The 25,011-nt window shown below is 45.2% G+C and overlaps 1 protein-coding gene across 4 annotated transcripts in view; it reads left to right on the top strand.

The window, feature by feature from the left end:
* LOC132024852 (histone-arginine methyltransferase CARM1-like) overlaps positions 1 to 25,011 on the top strand; it is a 247,794-nt gene that overhangs the window by 163,420 nt on the left and 59,363 nt on the right. For all 4 annotated transcript variants that reach the window (XM_059411943.1, XM_059411941.1, XM_059411944.1 and 1 more), the window contains exon 5: positions 2,278 to 2,388. In XM_059411943.1, the coding sequence (XP_059267926.1) occupies positions 2,278 to 2,388 (111 nt within the window). The remainder of the gene's footprint in view (positions 1 to 2,277; positions 2,389 to 25,011) is intronic.

Below are 25,011 nucleotides of genomic sequence, written 5' to 3'. Positions count from 1 at the left end.
TCCCCAGTGTTCCGTAGCGTACATAGACAAGGTACAATGTTCCTTTCACTCCACATCCTCTCTCTTTCGGCCCCAGACTGAAAATCCCTTTATTAATTTTTTAAATACACAAGTGGAAAGCAGATGGCATTATCGGGATAAGGTAGCAAAAGATCAGACTCGTTTCCAAGGCCTATGCTCTGATTGGAAAAAACCAAATAAAATAAGGTTATTTTGGCCTGAAATTAGATATTGAAATAAGGTATTTGGAAAATTGCCATAGTTTGTAATTTTTCGTCTCTTCTCTAGATATGGTCTGGGTCTATTAATGGACTAATTTGACAAAGGTTGAACCACGTACATCAGGCTCCCTCCCATCTCTGACCTTTTTCTCTTTCTCCTCGCTACCATTCTCCTCTCTCTCCTAGTGGCAAATATTACTTTGGTTTTAATCTCTAGTGTCGAGAGAACTTAAAACACTGTCCTAAGATGGTCCAAAGGTCCACAGGTCCATAGCACCATAATAAAAGAGACATCATTCACACATTTCTGGGGTACCTGTCACCAGAGCAAGCAGGTGCAACTTCCATTGTATAATTTTGCATCCATACTTTGGACTGAACGTAGAATCCTAAGTTTTACATTTTTATTGATTAAGGTTCCAAAAAGGTTCTTTTGGATCTGGTGTATCCTTGGGGCGGGGAGGGGAGGCGGCTGTCAATTATACTGTCCACCTTAATGGCCTTCATTCCCTAAAGAGCAGTCATAGCTGTTCTCGGAAAGGAGCAGGGCCCATGTAAAGATGTATTTCCAAGGGAGGATGAGGGAAGAGAATGTTGGTATTTCTAAAAGCATAGACAGCCCAACAGCAAATTCCAGAGCCTGGGTGACATTTTAAATTGGTAATGCTCCTAATTACCCAAACCCTAGGAAACCGTATGGAATACAGCCACAGTTCTAGAATTAATATAAGTGAGCGCTGTGAACCCGTCACTAACAGCATGCTCTCTCAGAATAATGGCAGAGTATCTGTGTCAGCACAGTGTGGCACTGCAGTTAAAACACACAGACATGCACGCACACACCGGCTTGATAGATCCTAGTTTTTGGGAAAATTTACCTTCTATCAAGTTAAAAGAAAAATTTTTTTCTAAGTCTCCTGCAAAAAGTAATACTAAGTAATACTTCGTTTCCTTGTCCAACATTGCTTTTGCTATCTCTGCGTTAAAATGTCAGATTTATGAAGATGAATTTAAGTAAACAGTGTATGGTTTTATGGAACATGAGCTTGGAAGGCAGAAATGCCCAGATTCAAGTCCTTACTCCCCTATCTGCTGCTAGTTGAACTTGGGCTGCTTGGTCAGTGTCTCTGAACTTCACCTTGGTCATTTCTAAAGCAGACATGATAATGCCATTTGCTCAAATGTTTATTGTGAGGATTTGGGGCCAATCAAAATGTTTTGCTCAAAGCTGGTGCTGAAAGATGCTATGAGTCAAAGTCATCGATGCGCCAGGGACCCTGTGGACTGAAATCTCAATCATCAGATTGAGACTGGCTTTGGCAGTGTTTGGGGAGGGGACCCAGTACACGCCATCGACCTCTTGCTCTCAGCGTGTTTGTCCAGATGTTGGGCCCTTGTGCTTGTGAGTGCACAACTGAATGGTGATTTTCTTGATTGAAGTCCCAGGTTTGAACACAGAGAATAGAAGAAAAGTATCTGGAGATTCCACATGGCCAGTGTCTAAATACCCTTTTACCTTCCATTTATAAACCTCCCCAACTTCATGGAGGGGCCTGGATAAAAAGCAAGCACATACCTCACTTTTGGATTTTTGAAGACTTTATCTTCCATTATTTCTGAATAAATAAAAAGAATATATGTATTTATGTATATAAAATTATATACAAAACATAAGAACTGGTGACAGTTTTCATTTTGTTGGTGCTAACAGATTGGGTAAGCGAGCTTACTCATGGCCCTTTACTTTCCTTGGCCCTAAATGCCCTAAAAGCAGTCCATGCTACAAAGAAACTTTGAAAGTAGGAGCAGTGGTTTGAAAAACACCACTTATATGCCAAGGGCTTCGTACACACTTTATGTTCATTAATCCTACAGCCAAACTTAAAAAGTGGATATTACTAACCCCATTAAACCTCTGAGAAAAAGGCTCACAGAGATTCATAACTTGGCCAAGGTAAGAGCACTTGTAAGTCGCTAAGCTCGTATGTTCACTAGGTCTGATGGCGAGGCTCAGAGTTCGTGTTCTCACCCCTCTTGTCTTCGCTTTCCCTTCCAGGTGGTTCTGGACGTTGGTTGCGGATCCGGAATACTGTCATTTTTTGCTGTTCAGGCTGGAGCTAGGAGAGTGTATGCTGTTGAAGCCAGTTCAGTAGCACAATATGCAGAGGTAAGGGGTTGTATTTTTACAGTGGCTACTAACCAGGTCTTCACCTGAAATGTGTACAAATATTAGAGAATAAGTCAAAGTCAAGAGTCCAGTAATAATGGCTTTTGGTAATACCTGGATATAGTAATGACTCAGTCATGGCTGCACGGATTTGATGGATTTGCACACGTGCCTGAACAGGTAATGTGCTTGTCATTCACACTGGAAGGAGGCCGGAGTTTTAGTGAGGGACAGGATGACAGAGAGGGAAGCTTGTCTGTTCCTTCTGATGAGCTTCGCGTGATGTTCTCCAGCCCCGGACAACTGGTAGCTCAGGGTGGCGGCTGGCTTGGATTGAGTGAGCCAGGAGGGACCAGAGACAGGTAGACCAGTGTGGCATGTTTGGAAGAGAAGAAGGCAAGAGCCTAATAGCCGGCAGGTTGTTGAACTCTTTTTCCTTCCAGCAAATGTTGGATAAAATATTTTTGGTCATTTGCTCCTTCACCAGTTCTTTTAAAAGTTTTTAGTGAAGATTAGATACATGCAAAAGAATATTTGTGAAATGTGTAAGTGTAAAGGATCATGATGCATTGATCATGGGCCTTGTACCTCTTTTCAGAAATGGGCCATTAGCATTTCCATTAAAGATCTATGTGCTTGTTCTGATCGCTTCTCCTTTCTGCTTTAAACAGAGGTAACCACAGTCTTGAACTTTTACTTCATTCCATTGTTCTATAGACTTTTACCACATGTATTTCTGACCCTAAAAACAAATCTCTTATGAACTGTTTATAAATGGAATCATCATGTATGCATTCTTCTATAAATTGCTTTTTTTCATCGCACATGATGATCATTTTGTGGATGCATATAACCCTGTTGTTTACTTATGTTCAGTGCTGGAAACTGTGCTCTTGTTTGGGATGCCTCAAGTTGTTTGCTCACTGTTCTGTTTGCAGACTTACGGTAGCCTCCATTACAGAAGTGTTGTTATGAATATTCTTGTACAGCACTCCCCACTACATCTCTGTTAGAGTTCCTCAGCATCTGTGCATCAGTAGAATTGCTGGGTCATAGGACAGGCCTACCTTCAACTCTGCTCTGTAAGTCTCACTTGTTTTCCAAAGTGGCTCTTCCACTTTTCACTCCCTCCAGCAGTAACCAAGAATGCCATTGTTCTGCAATTCTGTCAGCACTTGATATTGTCAGACTTTCTAATTTTTGCCCATCTGGTATTTATGCTATGATGTTTGTAGTTTTAATTTGCATTTTCCACTTACTAATGACTTCAAGCAACTTTGCAGAGTGTTTTGGCCACTCTCTTCTGTAGAATCCTGTTCAAGTTTTTTGGTTTTTTGGGGGACAATTTTTATTTTGAATTTTTTTTTCAAATTCTAATTCATTTGTAGGAATGATTTCTATATTCTGGATATTAATCATTCCGGTTATGTATGTGGAAAATAGCTTTTTACAGTTGGTATCTCACCTTTTCTCTTTCTTTATGGTCCTATTAGTCTTGAAGTGTGGAATTCTAAAAAAGAAGAGAATATAAGCTTAGGAGAGAACCTTATAAACTGCCTCCACTTAGATTTTCATAAATCTGAAAATACATTCCTAAGGATAAGGGGTGAGAGTTCAACTTTGTCTCAGGTGTTGCTCAGCCATTCAATCATATGTTCATTCAGTCAGCTCTGACAATTCTGGTTTTTGGGAATGTAAGAGTAACTGTTGATTAGGGTCTATTCCTGTCTTCAGAGAGGTTCTTTCTTTCTCTCTCTCTTTCTTTCTTTCTAAAGATTTTATTTATTTGGCAGATAGAGATCATAAGTAGGCAGAGAGGCAGGCAGAGGGGGAGGGGGGAAGCAGGCTCCCCATTGAGCAGAGAGCCCGATGCGGGGCTTGATCCCAGGACCCTGAGATCATGACCTGAGCTGAAGACATAAGCTTTAACCCACTGGGCCACCCAGGCACCTGAGAGGTCCTATTCTGATAAGAGATTGATCCTGTTGTGCCTTGTATCAGACACGACCCCAGAAAAAGAGTGGCATAAATCAGGGACTTTCTTTTTCTTGTACATTTTGTGTTCTCGTATATTTTAAGGTGATTCAAGACATACTGCTTCTTTTCAAAACCTTGAAAGCCTAATGCCCTTGGTTATAGTATTTTAAGGAAAAACAAGAAGAAATTAGCTAGAGACATCCTTCCATTTCCTAGCTGTAATCCTGCCTCCATCCCCAGCATAAACTTTCAGTAATCATCAGCACACCAGGGGAGGAGACATTCTAGAACTGTCTGTGTGATTGGTTTCTCCAAGAGAATCCTCTTCCTGATTAAACATATCAGTAGGATTGTTGCCCTTCTTGCAGAGTGGGGCTGCCCTCACGGGCACTTGTACCCAGAGTGTGGCTGCTGTGTAATTAGAAGGGTCTCTAGCAAGAAGCTAATCCACAGGAGAAGAAAAGAGAAAGAATTCGAAATCTTAAAACTTTTAAATTTTTAAAATATTTTTTTTACTATGTTGTGTTAGTCACCATACAGTACATTATTAGTTTTTGATGTAGTGTTTGTATACAACGCCCAGTGCTTCGCGCAGCCCGTGCCCTCCTTAGCACCCGTCACTGGGCTCACCCCCCCTTCTCCCATCCGAAACCCTTAGTTTGTTTCTCAGAGTCCACAGTCTGTCATGGTTCACCTCCCCCTCCAATTCCCCCCCTTCATTTTATAAACTATCTAAAACTTTTTACATGATTTGAAACTTGAAATAATTTCAAATTTAGGTAACTTGTAAAAATAAGAATAGTTCAAAGGCTACCCAAATTCTTTTTACCTAGACTCACCAGTTTTTCACATTCTACCCCATGTGCTTTATCATTGACTCTAGCTTTCCTCTCCTCCCCCGACATGGCTCTGTATGCACACGTGTATCAATGTTTACACATATGGGGTAGATACAGAGGTGGACGTGCACACACAGGTTCATTTTAGCAAGCGCGCGCACCTGCACGCACAGGAGTAGGGGGAGGAGGGAGAGGAGAGAGGCAGAATCTTAAGCAGCTCCACGCCCAGCACAGAACCCGATGCGGGCCTCGATCTCATAACGCTGAGATCATGACCTGAGCCGACATCAAGAGTCATTCACCTGAACCAACTGGACCCCCCAGGCTCCCCCCCCACGCACTCGTTTTCCTGAGTCAGTGATAGATGCATCATGGCTTTTTATCCTCGAACATTTCACTGTGTGTTTCCTAGGATATAATATAATATATAATATATAATATATAATATATAATATAATATAATATAATATAATATAATATAATATATTATATAAGCTATTATATAACCAAAGAAGAACCTAATTTAAAGGTGAAAAAGGCGCTATACAATGACTTGTCCGTCGAGTCTTTCGATGTTACTGCTCAGCAGGTTCGGGGAGGCCATGGTGCGAGTGGGGAGCCCTTCACTGTGGGTGTGGAGGGACGAGAGCCTCTACTGAACCGCATCTCTGCATGTGTTTCATTTCCAGGGACACTTGAGTTTTCAAGCTTTAACACCAATGTTCTAATGAATCCCCAGAGCCATAGTTTTACATTCTCTTTGGTTTGGTCTTCTGTAGAGGATTTTTGTGTTTCCGTACTCTTTCTTTTCTGTGTCTAGCTGGGGCAGGTTGGAGGCCGGGGTGGCTCTTCAGATGCTCTGGGGACTGCACAGAGCCCTTGACATTCTTGTCGGCAGGTCCCTTTGGCCCCCGAAACCGCCCTGCATGGGGCCCTAAGGACAGGCTAGTTATAATGCATTCAGGGCCAAGCATGATTAGAACCTTCTCGGAGGATGGATTGAATGCCAGCCTGGCCCCTCCCGATGAAAACCGTGGCCTCCACCGTGCCTCCGGCTGCCGCCGTGGCCATCATGAGAGGCTCCCGTGGGCCAGGCCTTTTCACCCTGGGGGAGGGCGACCTGTACCAGCTCTTGATTTCTGCTTCTTACACTGACACTTGTCTGCACAATTTGTGGGTGGCAAAATGCAAGTGTGAACCGCACACAAAAGATTTTCCCTCTAAGAATAGGCTTTCAGAGCAGCTCGGCACACAGTGCGTGGTGCTCCTTTCGACCTTTTCATTATTTGGTAATTGAACCAGCAGACATTTAATTCTTTCCTCTGGAGTCTTCATTAAATTGCTCGGAAAAGATAAAATTGCAACGAGAAAGAAAAATGAACAAATTTAACTACCATCGCCTGTGCCTGGATACTTCTTCTCTCGCCAGGCTTCTGGGCTTTAAGTAAACAGCATATTTTAAAATTGCAGTGAATTCAATTTCAGTTGCTTTCAATGGCTCAAACTGATTTTGTAAGGGCTGACCCTCAGTCAGCAGGGTGATATGAGCGACTCCTTGTCTGGAGGGCATGTACGTGGAGTCATTTTTTGCAGGATGGTCATGAACTTGCCCAGGTACAGCCACGTGCTCTCACCCTGGGCCCCATCTGACATTTCTGGGTCAGTAATAAGAGATCATCCTTTTCCATGGAACAGGGCAGGACTGAATGTCTCCCATGGGCTTCCCAGCCCGCCCACCTCAAAATGGTAGCTCTCTCTTGCTCTCTTTTTCCTTTCTTATGTATGAAACATAGAGCAGAACCTCCAGGATCATACAGATCAGGTGGAAAAGAAAAAGGCATTAATCAAATGTATACACGTATACAGTCAAGGACGGGGGTGTTCCTTATTTTCAACTGTGTACAAACACAGGTCACGTCTCTCCATCTAATTCCTCAGAGGGCCAGGAGAATAGAAGACTATGAGGGTCAGCAATCATGAATAGATTTGTGTGTTTTAAATAACTTAAAGCTCTCTGGCACCAAGATTTAACAATGTTCATAACTGTTACTGGGCCACTTACAAATTAGACTTTCCCGGTACATCGTTCCTACGTATGCCTCATTAGGATGATTTCAAAGGAGTCAGACCAGGTCTTTCTAGGTGATGGGACAGGGCAAGCAAAGGCAGGTGGAACTGGAGCCACCATGTTCTGCCTCTCTAAACCTGCTGGATTCATGATCTAGGACGGCTCTGTTTGAAACGGGAGCCACGACACACCTGTGGCTGTTTCTGTTTCAACGCACATTGGTTTTTAAAAATGAAATTCCTCAGTCACCCCAGCTGCATTTCGAGGGCTCGGCAGCCCCAGAGGCCAATAACTGTGGAATCGGGCAGTGCAGAGAGAGAGTGCGGAGGCCGTCACTGCAGAAGGTCTTAGTGGGAAGCACCGCTGGCGAGGAGAGGACACGAGGGGCCGGACTCACTCTGTCGGCAGGTGGCGGCTGGGCTGAGGGCTGTGTTCCCTACCAGGTACTGGGGCCCTGGCCAGATTGGACTGGCTCAGCGCTAGGGGAGGTGCTCTCCCCAGTTCCTCATGCTGTGGTCATTGTTTATTCCCTGATTCATGTGTGAGATCTGTCATAGAACAGGTTCCCTAGGAAACAGACGCTGAGGCAGAGAGCTGTGTGCTGGGACTTTGTCACGGGGGCTCTCGGGGCCTGTATGTGTGTGGACACGAAGGAGGCAGGATAGCACTGGCCAGAGGAGGCCTTAAGCTGCAACATGGTCACAGTAAGGTGCACATCTAAGTCCCCAAGGTGACGCTCCCCATCAGACTTGAACCTCCTCAAGGCAAAGGCCTCTTTTTTATGCACACTCCCTTAGGAAGCGCTGTGGCTGGGAGCCATCATTGCCAACTTGCCAGCAGCTGGGGGAATGAGTCCCATGGTCCCGAAGCAAGCATCGGTCACAGCAGGTACTACAAGATCGAGATTCAGGATCCTAACTTGGGTCTGCAGACAGGAAGCTGGGGGAGAACGGAGTTAAAAGATGTAATAGGAAATCCAGGAAGTGACGGAACAAGTTGTATGACTCTAAAAGCTTGGCCATGCCACAGGGCAGTTGGTCACGTGTGCTTTAGGTGAAGCAAGACCTTCTAGAAATGGACTGCACCACCCGACATGATATACCTTCTACTGTCCAACTGTCCTCACATCCAAAGCCCTGTGAGGACACAGAGTATATGTAGGACATGATATCTTCCCTCAAGTAGTTTACAATCCATTTGGATTTCAAATAAGTGAAGTTCGCCACAAAGGACATTGAGTGCACCTGAGTGTGTGTGAGTGGCAACGATGAGAAGCGACTGTGCCAGGAACAATTCCCGTCTGCTGGGCTAGTCAGGGAGGCTCTCAGAGAGGATACGGGATTAGAATGGAATCCTAAAGGACGAAGGAGATGAAATGCTGTCCTTTCACACTCCACCTCTTACTGCCAACAACAGCCGTAATGGAAACCCTTGCGTTCTTGGGCGGTTTGTCCCCTTAAATGGGTGGATGATCTCTTCACAAAATGCTCTGAAGCCAATTATTGAAAGGTACTTCTCATGTTTAATCTTGAACAGTAGGATAGAGCATATACTTTGAGGTTTTCTGAAATTATCCTGATTTCAACTCTTTGAGCTGGCTTTTTTCCCCCCAGTATTTTTAGTGTCTCCTGCAGCTTCCTTCTTTCTTCTCGTTCTCCAGATACCAAATGCCTGAGTCATGAAGTTCCATCCAGCCCATCAACACTTTTTATTTTTGCACTGACAGGAAAAGTTAAAAGGTGGCAGTAAGGAATCACTGAAGGAAATAATACTAATAATCATTTTGCCCAGCAGAACGTTCAGAATTTAGGATGCATTTCCACATCTATAAACAAAGTTCTTCAGGACTAATCTGTGAGGGGCTTGGGGCAGATAATATCATCCCCATATTACAGATAACAAAGAACCTTGGAGAAGGTAGGTCATGGAGATGGGACACAGCTTGTGAGACACGAATCCTTCCTTCCACCTCCTTCTCCAACATCCAGGTAAGCAGGGGCTCATGGGTCCCTTGGAGGTAAAGAGGTTCATGGGTTGACTAGAAGCTGGAGCTCCTACCCCTGCAACTAGTTCTTCCAGGAGCCAGGAGAAAAACCATCTTTTTATTCATGAGGAATGGATTTCGAAGAACTTCAACGGGCAGACAGGTCTGCCATGGAAGAAGGAAACCATCCTCTATTGGCAAAATGACCCAGGAACACACTCAGCAGAGGAGCAGTTTCAAGAAGTCCATGTTTGGGGTGCCACGGTGGCTCAGTCAGTTGAGCATCCAATTCTTTTTTAAAATTTTTTTATTAACATATAATATATAATATATTAGCCCCAGTGGTACAGGTCTGTGAATCACCAGGTTTACACACTTCACAGCATTCACCATAGCAGCATCCAGTTCTTGAGTCTAGCTCAGGTCTTGATCTCAGGGTCATGCTCACATCATCCTGCTGTGCTCAGAGCGGAATCTGCTCCTCTCCCCCTCTCCCTCTGCCCCTCCCCTGCCTTGTGCATACACATGCAGAAGCTCTCTTTATCTCTCAAATAAATAAATCCTATAAAAAAAGAAGTCCATCTAGAATGCCACTCCATTTGCCACAAAACCCTACCCAGGAAATAAGAACGCTTCTTACCGCTGGATTGGTGATTGACAAGGCAAGAAGGCATATGGCCAAAAACATCTATGCCTCCTCATCTCACTCGGCACCCTGTTCCTCATAAGGTAGGACCTCAACATCTCTGCTGGCATTCGATCCCTAGCATAATGGCCATGTGATCTTGACAAGTGTCCATGTGACTTTGGTAAGTATTAGTTTCTTATTGCTGCTGTAACAATTGACACGAACTTGAAGGCTTAAAACAACACAGATTCACTACCTTGCTGTTCTGAAGGTCAGAAATATGAAGCAGATCTTGTGGGGCTAAAATCAAGATGTCACAGGACTGTCTTTCTCTGGAGGCTCTAGGGGAGAATCTACCCTTTGCCTTTGCCAGCCTTTAGAGGCTGCCCACATTACTTGCCTAGTGACTTTGGTTTTCACCATCATCTTCTTTTCTCCCTCCCGGCTCTCTCCTGGAAAGAACCTTGTGTTTATATTGGGCCCATGGAGACCATCCAGCATACTCAACCCATCCCAATATCCCTAATTTAATCAGATCAGCAAGGCCTCTTTGCCATGTAAGGTCACATTCTCAAAAGTTTCCAGGGAGTAGGATGTATATTCTTTGAGGGGGGATGGGCACATCATTCTGTCTACCATAGTAAGTTACCTCATTTTCTCTATCTATAAATTTGTAGACAGTCCTAGTCCCTTGTGTAGGTGTTTATGAGGATCACCTGAGAAAATCGATACAGAAATTAGCACAGTGCCTGACATTCTGTAGCTTTTGTTACCATTGTTGCCATGGCAATTATCAAGACTATTATGGGGCCTCATTTCATCCACGTCTCTGTATAAATCAACCCAACAGAGATCACGGGAGGGGGTGTCACCAGGCAACAGTGGGAGGTGTGGGTCCAGGCAGAGCACCTTTTAAAAAAAAAAAAAAAAAGATTCTGGGTTTAAATTGCATGTTGAAGTTTCCTTTATGTTTACAGCCTAGGTGATTACAAGATGCAGGGGCTCTGCATCATGCCCAGCCCTGCTCAGAGCCTTTGTACACCTGCCAGAGCAGTGCATTAAGCAGCTCGGTAACATCTGGGTCTCAGGAGAAATTCATAGCTGTTTCTAAATCGTTTCCTCCGTAGAAACTGTGCTTGCTGACCCAAATATTCTCAGACGGCCTCAGGTGTGGTGGCTGTTGAGAGAGGACACAGCGACTTGGGCACCAGGGAATAAATAGCACAGTGGCTCCAGACGAGGCTGCGTCAGGGTCTCCTGCAGGATTTCTGTAATACGCATTGCTGGTCTCCACCCCCAGAGTTTCTGAGTCAGTAGGTACAGGCATGTGGTCCAAGAATTTGCATTTCTTTCAAGTTCTGTGGATGTTGCTGCTTAGTCAGGAAACCACACTTCGAGAATTACTGGGATCACATAACATCAGAGATGCAGCAGCCCCCGGAAGGGATTTCCCACAGTGTCTGAGTTGGGGAAGTAACCTGCCCCAAGCTCCCTCCAGTGACAGCAACACCCCGTTTCTAGGATGGGTGGATTTTATTACGTCCACTTTAGTAAACAGCGCAGAAAGGCTGGAAGCCCAATACTAAATGCATTGTGCACATTACCGAGACTTGGTCAAAAACAGCTGAATGGACTTCCATTTTTTTTTTCACTTTTAAAAAGTTTGCGTTTATGTTTAACCTCAATTTCCTCATTTTCCCAGTTGTATTGAGAAATAATTAACATCCGTAACTGTGTAAGTTTCAGAAATTTTTCCTTGTGATATAAATTCTTAGGATCTAGTCTCTTAACTCTTCTCTGTCATACAACAGTATTAGCCATAGTCTTTACCTTCTTTAGTACATTCTAGTACTTATTTCTAAGTAGAAGTTTGTAACCTTTGACCTGCTTGCTCCGTTTTCCCATCTCCCCACTGCCACCACTGGTAACCACAGATCCGATCTCTTTTTCTCAAGACTTTGGTGGGATTTTTAGCTTTGGTTGTGTTTACTTCTTTAGGATTCCACACATAAGTAAGATCATAAAGTACTTGTCTTTCGCTGTCTGACGTATTTCACTTAGCATAATCCCTTCCGGGCCCATTCGTGTCGCCGCAAATGGTAGGAGTCCCTCTTTTTTATGGCTGTGCAATATTCCATTGTGTGTGTGTGTGTGTGTGTGTGTGTGTGTGTGTGTATCACAACTCTTTTATCCACTCATCCATTGATGAACACTTAGATCATTTCCATGTCTTGACTATTATAAAAATTGCTGCTGTGAATATGGGAGTACAGATGGCGTTCAGGTTAGCATGGTAGCTTCCGCTACACCTCCTCCCTGCATTTCTTTTTCTTGACTGAGGTATCACTGATATTTTGAAAGTGCAATAAAATTAATGTATACATCTTGAAAAGTCTGGATATGACTGTTATTGCAGTCAAGGTACTAAGCATGTCCATCACTTCCAAAAATTTCCCTGTGTTCATTTTTATTTGTATGCTTCTGTTTGCTTATGTGTTTTTTTTAAAAATATGAACACGTAACATGAGATGTCCTCTCTTAAACATATTTTAAAATACACAATACCATATTGTTAATTACAGGTGATATGTCATACAGATTTCTAGAATGTACTCATTTGGAGCACCTGGGTGGGTCTGTTGGTTAAGTGACTGCCTTCAACTTGGGTCATGATCCCAGAGTCCTGGGATCAAGCCCTGTATCGGGCTCCCTGCTTAGTGGGGAGCCTGCTTCTCCCTCTCCCTCTGTTACTCTGCCTGCTTGTTACTCTGCCGTTCTCTCTGTCAAATAAATAAAATCCTTTTTAAAATAATAGAATATACTCATTTTTCATAACAAGAACTTCATTTTTAAAAAATTTAATTAATCTCCACCCAATGTGGGGGCTTGAACCCACAACCCCAAGATTGAGAGTCATATGTTCTTCCAGCTGAGTCAGCCGGGTGCCCTGCATAGCACATACTTTATATCCACTAAGTTCTTTGTTTCCCCTTTTCTAGCCCCTGGCAACCACAGTTCTAGTCTCTGCTTCTATAAGTTGAGCTATTTTAGACATCTCGCTTAGATGCATCAAACATTGTTTGTCTTTCCATGATTGGCTTAATAATTTAGCAAAATACCCTCAAGGTTCCTCCCTCTTGTTGCTGCAAATGGCAGGATTTCCTTCTTTTTTCAAGGCTGAACAATATTCCATTGTATGTACGTAAACCACATTTTCTTCATTCAGTTGTTGATGAACATTTGGATTATTTCCAGGTCTTGGCTTTTGTGAATAACCTTGCAGTGAGGGTGCAGCTATCTCTTCAAAAGGCTGATTTCATATCTCAGATATGTACTCAGAAGTGAGATGGATAGATCCTGTGGTAATTCTATTCTAATGTTTGGTGGGAACCCCACACTGTTGTCCATAGCAGCTGCATCTTCCACATTCCCGCCAACAGTGTGTGAGAGTTCCAGTTCCTCCACAGCCTCACCAACACTTGTCTTTTTGCTGTTCTTTAGAAATAGTCCTCCTAACAGGTGTGAGGTGATCTCTCGTTGTGGTCTGGCTCTGCATGCCTATGGTGCTTAGGAATGTAACAACAGTTCCGTCTGTTTTATTTATTGGGCTTCTGGATCAACTTTTATTTCGTAACAGTCTGAAGGCCAAAAAGAAGTTTTGAAATTGATATCCAATTTTCTCAGTTTACAGAGGGGGGCTAGAGCAGGGGTTTGCCCAAATGCACAGCTGTCCTTCCTTGGCTGTAGAGAGGTCGTGCTTACAGCCAGCACCGGCGCGGTGGTCATCTCGATATTTAAACTACAATTCCGACAACTCCTCAGCTCACTTCGCATCATCTAAAATATACTCTCCTTCAGCCAGAGTCTTTACTCATGGCCACTTGGCTCCTTGTTCCTCCCCTAACCCTGAGCAGCCCCCATTGTGTGTGGCTATTGTCCGCCCCTGTGCGAGGCTCCGTTTAATTCTGGGCATTAGAGGAGAGAAGGCCGCATGTTTTCAAAAAAGTGCCTGCTGACCTAAAGAATTTTTCTGCGTGGCAGCTCCATGATTTCGGGGAGTTGTGATCAGGCCGCACGTTTTCTTGGCAAGCCAAGCAGGAAGGTGGGACAGACTGTAATTTCAATTCATCCGAATAAGAAAGGTATCATTTGAGCTCTCCTGGGGAATGAAACTAAAAAGCATTTTGATGGTTGCTTACTTATCATTGCTAAAATGGTTTTCATGTCTTCGAATTCCCTTCAGCCCCAGCAGCGAATTCGCTTCTGTCTCACACCCTTCCCCTCCTGGCCCTCAGACCCAAATGTACTTTCTCCAGTCGGTTCCAGGCAGCTTGAGAGTTTCACCCTGTGGGAAGTGCCACAAGAGAGGAAACAACCCAGGATGCATGCTGGCTGCGTGATACTCTCGGGGGCCAGGCCAGCGTCTGGAGAGCAGAGTACTCAACCAGATCAACAGGTTGGCTTCCCCCCACAATGTGAAATAATCGTTGTGACTCCTTATTTTCCACAGCCCTGATGAGTCCTCCTCTGCTCTGGGCTGATGGTTTGGCCGTCGGGAAGCCTCCGATTGCTGTCCAATCTTGCTCTTTTCATCTGCTGTAGCTGAGGAGATGATAACTGGTTTGGCCACCTGGGTAACTTTTTAATGATCTGAAAGACCACAAGGAGCCAGCCTTTCCTTTGTGCAGTCCCTCATTCAGCAACCTAATAGCTAGCTGGAAAGAGCTTTCGCGAAAAGAAGAAAGTCTGCTCCTCTCCGGCAGGAGCAGTAGGAGCGCACGATTCTCTGATTAAACTCTCACGCTGCGCCTATGATGGGGCATCTGAACTGCTTGAGACGGGCCGACCGCTGAGGTTCCTTGGTATTTGCCTTGACGCTTTCCTGCCAACAAGCCGTGAGATGACAGATGAGTGTCCCTCAACTTGAGTGTGGATGGCAAGAAAAGTGCCCAAGAGACGGCTGGGACCCAGCCGCAACCCTGGGGCCGTGCTGGAAGGGAAATGTGGTTTTCTTAAGGGTTACCCTCTGTGCACGTGAACTTCAATCAGGAGTGAAACCAAAGCTTGCACCACAGGGGAGGCAGGACGGGAACAAAAACAGAGTCTCTCCTCTGCCCCAGAGGACAAGCGGCCTCTGCTCACAGGTGCCAGACTTAGAACGGAAAGCAGGGAAGGCTTTTCTCTCCTCCCTAAACTCGTTTTCACAGTATAACCTTGGGCACCTCAGCACCTCTCTCCTGTCGTATTTAAGAAAGCAACTGCTTAAGTGTTGGAGCAGCCAGCGCTCGAGACAGGGACCCCGTCATTCCTGTGTCTAACGTACATGCGCAGTTATTTGGGGTCTCGTGACTGGCGTACATTTTCGGTGCTCCTGTCAACAGATGCGGAGTGATTTATTTGGAAAGCTTTGTATCTACGAGTGTATTAACTTATTATGTGCATTATAAACGTATTCCAAAGGTAAAATGATGAGATATCATTATGCATTCACCAATAGCTAAAATTCAAAAGGCTGACAATAAAGCCACTGGGAGCCACTGTGGGTGGGAACAGAAAATGACACAAGAACCTTCAAAGCCATCGGGCAGTTTCTCTTAGAGTTACACATGTACTGCCCCAGGACCCGGCAGTTTGACTCCTGGGCGTTTACCTAAGAGAAATGAAAATACGTGTGTACGCAGAGATGTGCCCGCAGAAACCTGGAAGGCACCCAAACGTCCATCAACAGATGGAAAGACGAACTGTGGTCCGTCCAAACAGTGAAGTATGAGTAAGCCATGCAAGCGAATGCACTGCTTCTCCACGTCACAGTATGGATGAATCTCAAAATACCGTGCTGAGTAAAGGAAGCCAGATGCAGAGAAGCGCATTACTCTCCATGTGAATTTCTGAAATAGACCGAACTGATCAGTAGTGATGGCACATCCGTGGTGAGGGGCTGAAGCAGGGTCAACGTGGACTGGACAGAGGTGTGGAGGCAGTGGGCGGAAGACGGATGGCTTCCATATCTTGATCACGGTGCTAGTTACACGAGCTTATGTGTTTATTGAAACACATCGAAGTGCACACTTCATGTTACATTACATGGAAATGATTCAACAAATATGCACTAAACATGTGGGGTTTTTGTTTTGTTTTTTTTTAGAGAGAAAGAGTATAAGCTTGAGTAAGGAGAGAGAGGGAGAGAGAGAATCTCCAGCAGACTGCCCCCCGCAACTGCTGACGTGGAGCCCAACACAGATCTCGATCTCATGACCCTGAGATCATGACCTGAGCCGAAATCAAGAGTCAGATGCTCAACTGAGTCAGCCGCCTAGGTGCCCCTGAACATGCTGTTTAAAAGCAAAAGTAGACTTCAATTCACTTCTGTCAGGAAATCTTAGTCCCTGCAATAATATAAGAACCAGAAATAAAATGATTGAAAGGAAAGAAAAGATAAGATAAAGATGAAAATTCACATGATTTTTTTAAAAATTTCATTTTATTTAAATTCAATCAATTAGCATATAGTGTATTACTAGCTTCAGAGGTAGAGTGCAGTGAAAATCCACATGATTTTTAAGTGTGTATATTTCACTAATGACACATAAAAACTTACAAAGTTAATGTGCCTTAAAATATCGATTTAATATTTGGTAAGAATATGATTTAAAGGCCTGGTTCTATGTTGAATTTATTTTGATACTTTTTTATGAGGGCTCTTGCCACTGGGTAGAAGACATACAAAAATATGTAAATTCAAATGGAAGAAAGGTAAAATGAGTGGAGCTAAATAAATCACGATATTCATTTTTCAGCCCATTATGCAACACATTTGAAATTCAGTTAATACATTTCTCTGATGTCAATCAGGTCTTACAAAGTAATCAGAAGGTGCTACAATTTTACATTTTTAAGAAACAGATTTCAAATTACTAAAATTCTTTTGGAAGACCGTTGAACATAAGAGAAAATTACGTTCCCCAGTCTTTATAATTTTGCAGCTATGAGATTTATCATTTTCTGAAGCAAAATCAGCTAACAATGAACTATCCCCCAACAACCACTTCCACAATGTTCTTCCCATAGCACAAGTTCCTTTTCAAAAATAGCTCCTTCTTCATTCATTATGAAAAACCATCTTTTTAGAACTATTTTTATTATTTTAAATTTATAGAAAATCTGAAAAAAATCACCCAAAGACTTTAAAGATGATTTTAAGGAGATTCACTAGATATTTACATTTTTCTCTTCTCACACACAGACGCTTTAGTGTGTATTTCTGAGAACAAAGGAATTCTCTTATCTACACAACAGTATCAAAATCAGAAGATTTAGGTGATACAGTTCTATCCCCCAAATTTCCTTCATATCAGGAGCAACTTGTTTATGTTTTCAAGAATGTCTTCCAGGGGCGCCTGGGTGGCTCTGCTGGTTAACCATCTGCCTTCTGCTCTGGTCATGAACCCAGGGTCCTGGGATCCAGTCCCACATCAGGCTCTCTGCTCAGCGGGGAGTCTGTTTCTCCCTCTCCCTCGGCCTGTCGGTCTACTTGTGCGCTCTCTCTATCTCTCTGTCAAATAAATAATTTTTTTAAAAAAATCTTTTTTAAAAAGTCTGTAAAAAAATTTCTGACAACTACCTGTCATCCAGAAAATTTCAGCAGGAATTTAACAGGAAAACTCCATGACTCGTCCGTCCATGGAGATGGAGTAACGTTTCCATCGACCCTGCTGTGGAATAACCAGGGCAGGCTTGGCGCTGTGGTCATTTGCAGGGAGATCCCCATGTTCTTACAAAGTACTGTAAACCGTCTGCTCTCTCTTATAGGACCTTCTTCCAAATACATAAAATTATACACACAAATGAAGTCCCATAGCCCCACGTGGACTTATTACTTCAAAGATGCGTCTCTCATAACCTATGATGTGTGTTCGTGGGCATTAATATTAGCTGCCTTTATTAGTGATCATCGTCAGTGTTTGTCGGTCAGGACTAGCTACGTTTTGAGAACATTTTTTGTTTGTTTTGTTTTGTTTTGTTTTTTGATGATACCGTTTTTATTTTGGAGAGATGCTCTGGAGAAAAATTAAACACACACAAAAAAACAAAACAACACCACAGAGATGCTCTGGGAAACTTGGAGAGATTAGGTTTGCTTAGAACCACCCCAGAATAGTGCGAATGAGAACTGCAGAATTTGGATCCAACAAACCTGATACTTGGGCTGTTGTAGCGCTTAATTAATACAGGTTCGTCTGTCTCTCTCTCTATACACATGTCATCATATATATATAGCATATGTACTGTGTCTTCTATGTATACTGTATCCGAATAGACACATATATCTCAGGATAGGTGAAATTTTTTACCAAGGTTCTGCTAAGACAACAAAAGGCTAACTTCTCAGGCCAATAACAACAAGAGGCTTATATTTTTGCTCACGTACATGTTCATGGTTATGACGTTTTTATTGACTAAAGCAAGTCACATGACCAAGGCTGATGTGAATGGGGCAGAAAAGTGTGGTTTTACCAAGGAGAGGGGAAGAGAGTCGTTGTGAACCGTGTGGAAACAGCTTGGTTTCTTCGTCTTCAAAAATCAGTCGGATTCTGTAAAATCCATGGGTCAGGCTTTTTGTTTGAAATCACAAAAGGGTAAGTCACAATGGCTTGAGAGAAAAGAGAATTTATTTATTGGCTCGTATCATCAGACTGTCCAGAGTAGCTAGTGACCCACACAGGGATCAGCCTCTCTGTCTCTGTCTCGTTCTGCCTCTCCCCTTCTCTCCCTCCTCCGCCTGCTTCCCTACTGGAGCTCTGCTTCCTTCTCCGTGGGGTTCATTCTCCTGCTCTAGACAGTCCACCTTCATGTCGGGGGGCAGACCACAGGCAGTCCCTGAATAACATGCTTTCAGACCCATAGAAAACAAGTGATCTTCTCCAGGTCTACGCGAAAAAGGAAATCCTAGGCAAGTATTTCCATGAGTGCAGCTACCTGTTCTTCTGCTCACCATGCTCAGAGGAGTGGAGTGCTCGGGTGGCTTGGACCGGGTCCCTACGCCGGCCTCTGGGGCTGGGCCGGGGGAGGCTGGCTGCCGTGGGCAGCCTTACAGCCTCACACGGTCGGAAGAAAGAGGGGAGTCAGAAGTTCCCAGATGGGGGGGCGGGGAGTTCCTGCCCGGGTGAACCCAAGCCAGGGGCCGCGCACATACCTGCCTCACTCCCTCTAAGTAAGATAAAGCTTGGGGAAGTCTTTCGTACATTGGAAAGCATTGTCCAAATGCTAGCTGCTGTCCTTATTCCTTTAGAGTTGAGTAGGAAGCCCCATTATCTACCGGGGTGAATGGACGCTGGTGGCCGGCGAGCACTGTCCCCCTACGTTCACTCAGGTGAAAGTAAAGTTACACCAAATAGGAGGTTAGCAGGCAACCGACCAAGGCAGTGACAGAAACGGAATTGTCTTAAACCTAGACATGGTGCTTGTTACTTCGGAATGAGATCGCACCTGCCAGACAACTAGAGGGCGACGGTATCAGGAGTGGAGCGAGATGCATGTTCTGCAGGCTCCCGGCTCCCTGGAGTGGGGCTAGCGCATGTTCCCGAAGAATAAGACACAGCCCCCCTCTTGAATTCATGCCTCACTCCAGCCACATCCTGATAGCTCCAAATATGCAGATGGCGTCAAAGAAGGATCGGGGCAAATTGACTGGATTTTTCACTTTTCCTCCTGATGCCTTGACAGCCTGTTTCTCGTGCTTACTGTTTAATTTGATTCCTGGGCTCGAGGCAGCACGCTCTGCGTTGCAGCTGTGCACAGTTCGTTTGAAAGGGCTTCATCGGCAAGGCCAAAGGCAGGAAGCTCGCTGCCGGGACACCTTGACGAATCGATCCCTTGGGAAAGAAGCGCCTTTATAATGAAGTCACAAAAGAAATCTTCATAAATCCTTGGAAGCCCAGCAGTGCGCATGTGTGAGTGCAACCGAAATACTTCCCAGAAGACCTTGTTGAAGGTAAATAAGGCCAATACAAAGCAGAATTTTTTTTAAAGATTGGCTATTGCCCAAGCATCATTCTTGTACTCACCTCCTGGTGCACACACGGGCACGCACGCGTGCACACACACACACACACATGCTTTGCATCCATCTCTGTTGTGACACACTGCCCCTGCCTCCAGCACCCAGTGTCCCTTGCTTTTCCAGTCAAAACATGGAAGTAGAAGAAATACTTGTCACTGTCCCCTGTTGATTGATCAGTCAGGTTGCTCCTGGGTTAATGAATTTCACCCTCTAGACCAGCCGTGCATGTTGGGCCTTGATCTCTAACTGCAGTTAAATGACAGCTTTAGAGAAGAAAGGGGTATGTGTGTGTGTGTGTGTGTGTGTGTGTGTGTGTGTGTGTGTGTGGTGGGGGCTGTCTGGAATCACACTGAACTGTATCGTGACAACAGTGCTGACAGTGTTTCTGATCCAGTCTCCACAGCCAGAGTGGGGGCCAATGACAGGGGCTCTGTGGCTTGGTGAGCTTCCCCCTTCCCAGAGCCTTACTTGGCTGGGGCCCCTGCCCTGTAACTGGCTTCCAGAAAGGCCCCGTCTCCATCCTGACTCCATTCCAGGAGGCAGAGCTGCCTCAGGGGAGGTGAAGATTCATGGACAGATGTTCTTCTTTGCTTTTCCTTTACCACCTGTGTGTCATTTTGCTGGGGCTGCCAGAACAAAGTGCCACACGCTGCGTGGTCCACACAGTAGGAGTTTTAGTTTTTCAGTGTTAGAAGCTAGACATCCGAGATGAAGGTTGGTTTCTTCTGAGGCCTCTCCCCTGGCCTTGTGGATGGCTGTCTTTTCCCTCTGTCTTCACGTGGCCGTATTTCTGTATGGCTCTGTGTCCTCATCTCCCCACAGAAACACCATCATGTTGGATTAAGGCCACCCTGATGGCTTCCTTGTGGTGGAAAGACCCCGACTCCAGATATAGCACATTCTGAGGTACTGGGGGTTAGGACTCCATTGGATGAATTTTGGGTGGATGCAGTTAGCCCATAACAATGCAGCTTCCTCCCCTCCCCTGACCACTGGTCTGGCTTCTTCCCCTCCCTTAACTGCCGAATCCAGGGCAAAATGGGCTGGCCCAGGTCCCTAGTTACCAGATGGATGGAGTCAGAGAGAGGAACTAAGAAATCTTCCCCCCAAAAGACAAAGCCAAGGAACCCTTGAAATAGGGCTTGAGAAGCTTGGCAGAGTTGAAGTGGTCATCAGAAGCTGAGGTTTAGACGCGAGGAGTCTGTTCTCATTAGAGTCTGAGGACACAGATGAGGAATGACAAATCAAAATGGCGACAGGCGGGCAGTCTGGGCCAACACAGGAGTTAGTACACTCTAGCCCATAGCTCTTTCTAGAAGTCTGTGCCGTTGGGACCTGGGATAGGATGGGCTTTAACCCACCCTTACGTGATTTATTCAAAATCTGGGCTTTCTCTTCCTTGCTTTGCTGTTTCTACTTCATGATTTTCTGACATTATGAACATTGTTCTCTGCTTAAAATCTCCCTCTGCCCTAGTGCTGACCTGGCAGCTCCAACATGACCTTCCAGATTTCACTAACATGTCACTCCTGATGTAAAGCCTACCCAACTCAGTACATTTTCAATATGACTGTTCAGAGATCCGACTGGGCTACCAAGTCGCGTGGGAAAAGAGACACATCTTTGCCCTTCTTGAGTCCCCACAGATGGAAGATACCAGCAAATGCTTATCCCGTGAATGTTTTGAAAGAGTTGTCTTTGAACTCACTTGGTTCATGTGTCCCTTCACGTGTCTCTCATTCTGCCGTGTATATAGGGAAGCATAAGGTATTTAGCTCAGTGCCTCAAGTAGCATATGAAGTGTTGGGAATGGCTAAGAACGTAGACTCTGATGCCAGGTTGCTTGGGTTTGAGCCCTGGCCCCAGTGGATATTGGTTTGATGCCTGTCTCAGTTTGCTAGGCTTGCCATCACCAAGTACCACAAACTGGGTAGCTTCAATGCAATTCATTGCTGGCCAGTTCTGGAGGCTGGAAGTCTGAGATCAAGGGGTGGCAGGGCTGGTCCCTGCTGAGGGCTGTGATGGAGAGTCTGTGGCCGCGCCTCCGACTGTCTGGTGGGGGGTTGCTGGAATCCTTGGTGTGCCTTGTTTTCTGCGGCACCATCCTGACCCCCGCCTACATCTTCACCCGGTCCCCTCTCTGTGTGCACGCCTCACCCACAGTCAGCCTGGATTAGGGGCCCCCGCTACCCCACTGTGATTTCACCCTGGCAAATTCCGTTTCCAAATGAGGTCACATTCTGAGCAACATAGGAATTTTGGAGGGACACATCCACCCATAACAGTGCCCCTTGGCAAAGTACCTGGTTTCCGTTTCCACATTAATTAGCAAAGTAGACTAATAAATAATACAGCCAACCTTCTAGGGGTGAGTGTGACCGAATGAATGAATGTATGTGAGGTGCTTAAGACCGGGCGTGGCGCAAGGAAGCCCGGCACCAGCATGAGCTCTGACTTTTGGCTGTGGGTATGTTCAGCTCCTTCACTAAGCTGTTGTGGCAGGGATGCTGCTTGGTCCCGTTGCCAATGGCATCACATTAAACACAGCGCTCTGCACCCGACACGCAGTCTCTAAGCTGAACGGGTCACACGGATCGTGAGGCAGGGGCAACTCAGAGCCCCCAGGGCTGGGGTTAAAGCCCACCCGCTTTTGAGAGACTGTCCCTTTGATAGATCGCTCTGTAGCATGCCAGTCTCATAGTTGGGCCGCAAAAGGTCGGCCTGGGAGGAATTTGAAACCCTGTCCTCTTTCTTGGTTTCTTCCTGAGGTTTCCCCCTTTCTGAGAAATGCTCAGGGGGTGTGGTGTGACAAAGGCAGATGCCGTTCCGTCTCCAGGTGCAGAGCGCGCCCAGCCTGAGCGGCTCACCGTCCGCTGCCGGCGGGACGGCTCTGTGGTTCTCTGCTCGGTTGTGGCATTATCATCCCTGCGAGGCAGGAAAAAGAAGGGAAGAGCGACGTGGTGTTTCTTCCTCAGAGGCCTGGGTGGGCCATCTGGCAATCTTCACATCTCGGTGCCAGAATGAATAACATGCTTTGGGTGACTCTTGAAATGTTTTATTCAGGGGCGATGTTGTTTTAACCTCTGCGCTTCCCACCGCTTCCTAGCTGATGGAAGTCTTTTCTCTCCTCTGCTTGAAAAGTATGTGGAACACAGCCCGGTAGAGACTTAGAAACCAGCAGGAGAATCCCTCCGCTGGTCTGAATAGCAGCTAAGGATGGAAGAGGTGGCTGAGTTCTATTTTTAATTTCTTAAGGAATCTCCACACTGTTCTCCAAAGTGGCTGCACCAACTTGCATTCCCACCAACAGTGGAAGAGGGTTCCCCTTTCTCCACATCCCTTCCAACACTTGTTGTTTCCTGTCTTGCTAATTTTCACCTTACACCAGTTAGAATGGCCAAAATTAGACATTAGTTTTTAAGTCTTAGGGCAACTTCTGAAGCCAGTGCTAATGTTATCCCTCTTCTACATATATGGAAACTGGGACTCACAATTAATCTGATGGAGATTGCTAGAAAGTAAGTAAGTAGAGACTTAAACTCAGGTCTGTTGTCTCTTAACTACTGCACTCTACGCCATCAGAAGAGAAAGAAGATGGAGGAGGAAGAATGTCAGGATTAGGGGACAAAATAAATAATGTCCCAGAACTGAAGTGGAAAATGGTAATTAAAATAAGATGATTTTTAAATTCTTAATTTTTTAAAAGATTTATTTACTTTAAGAGAGGGAGCGAGAGAGAGAACATGGGAAGGGAAGGGTAAAAGGAGAGAGAGACTCTGTAGCCGATTCCCCCTGAGTGCAGAACCCAACAGGGGGCCGATCCCATGACCCTGAGATCATGATCTGAGCTGAAATTGAGTCAGATGCTCAACCAAGATCCTTTTTTTTTTAAGTTTGTATGACTTTTCTACAAATATTGAATGACCGTGTGTCCAGTATTTGACTTAGCTTATGAATGGGGAAGCTAGTAAGTTGTTAAGCCTGTCCAGCAGGGAATTCATAGAACCATATGCATATAGGTGGTGAGGAATGCTGGAAAGGATCAGCAGACGGACCCCTCTGTCCACAGGGCGGTGACCAACTATATTCCACCAGACACAGCTCCTTTCTGTTTCTGAGGATGAAGGAATTAGTTTTACTTACCAGAGTTGCGAAAAACTCTAAGACACTGAAAGGCAAACATTGTCTGCAAGGAAGGTACGCTAGACAGGGCACTCTGTAACATTTTGGATCATTTTAAAGTGTCCTAATTTGAAAAAAATCTCCTGACATGCCCAAATTACCCTCTCCTGTTGCTAGAGGTGCCAGCATTTAGAGAGGCATAAAGAATATCACCCAAATCCCTTTTGCCCATGGACCGTCCATTTACCCGCGATCAGGGATCGGGAAGGGCGAAAACCGATCTCTGCTTTCTGAGCTGTCCTAGTGTGTGGCGATCACTTGAGATGAAAAATTAAAGCCAAGGCTGCCGTATCACCTTTGGTGAGGTAATCAGCCAGTGCTTTCTGGATACCTTCTATGCACCAGATCCTCATTGGGTGAGTAAAGTAGACACGACACCCACTTCCAGATGTTTACAGCAGGTGTCGTGTCTAAGTTACCTTCCGGTGGAGGGAGATGGGCGCCAGAGGAAGGACAAAGGTGCACCGCTCCCCCCAGCACGTACACCACAGTCCTGAATTGCTTCTGTAGACACGTTGTAGTGCTTCCTTCTAATTTGGTCGGAGCATCCTTCCCAAGCCCAGACAGACTGGCGGCCTCCGTGATGTTCTTCTACCCCGGTTATCGAACATTCTCGAACAACATCAGAGGGAAACCACGAAGAGCACTCAAGTTGCCAAGGTGGCTTTTTTTTGTTGTTTAACTGGCATCTAAACTACAGGATTGGCACCATTCCCCTTGTAAAAACCTCATGTGACTTCTGTCACCATACAGGTTCTGCAGTTACATGGGGCTGTGTAAACGCTCGCTCCATTCCGAGATGGTCCCGGACGCCTCAGACTCATCTGAAGGAGAAACAGAGAAAAAAGTCCCTTTCTTTGCCCCCCCCCCCCCCCCCCCCCCCCC

This window comes from Mustela nigripes, chromosome 9, assembly GCF_022355385.1.
Source record: "Mustela nigripes isolate SB6536 chromosome 9, MUSNIG.SB6536, whole genome shotgun sequence".
NCBI lineage: Eukaryota > Metazoa > Chordata > Mammalia > Carnivora > Mustelidae > Mustela > Mustela nigripes.
Note: the sequence above shows the minus strand (reverse complement) of the source record. Positions and strands in the feature narration are given on the sequence as shown.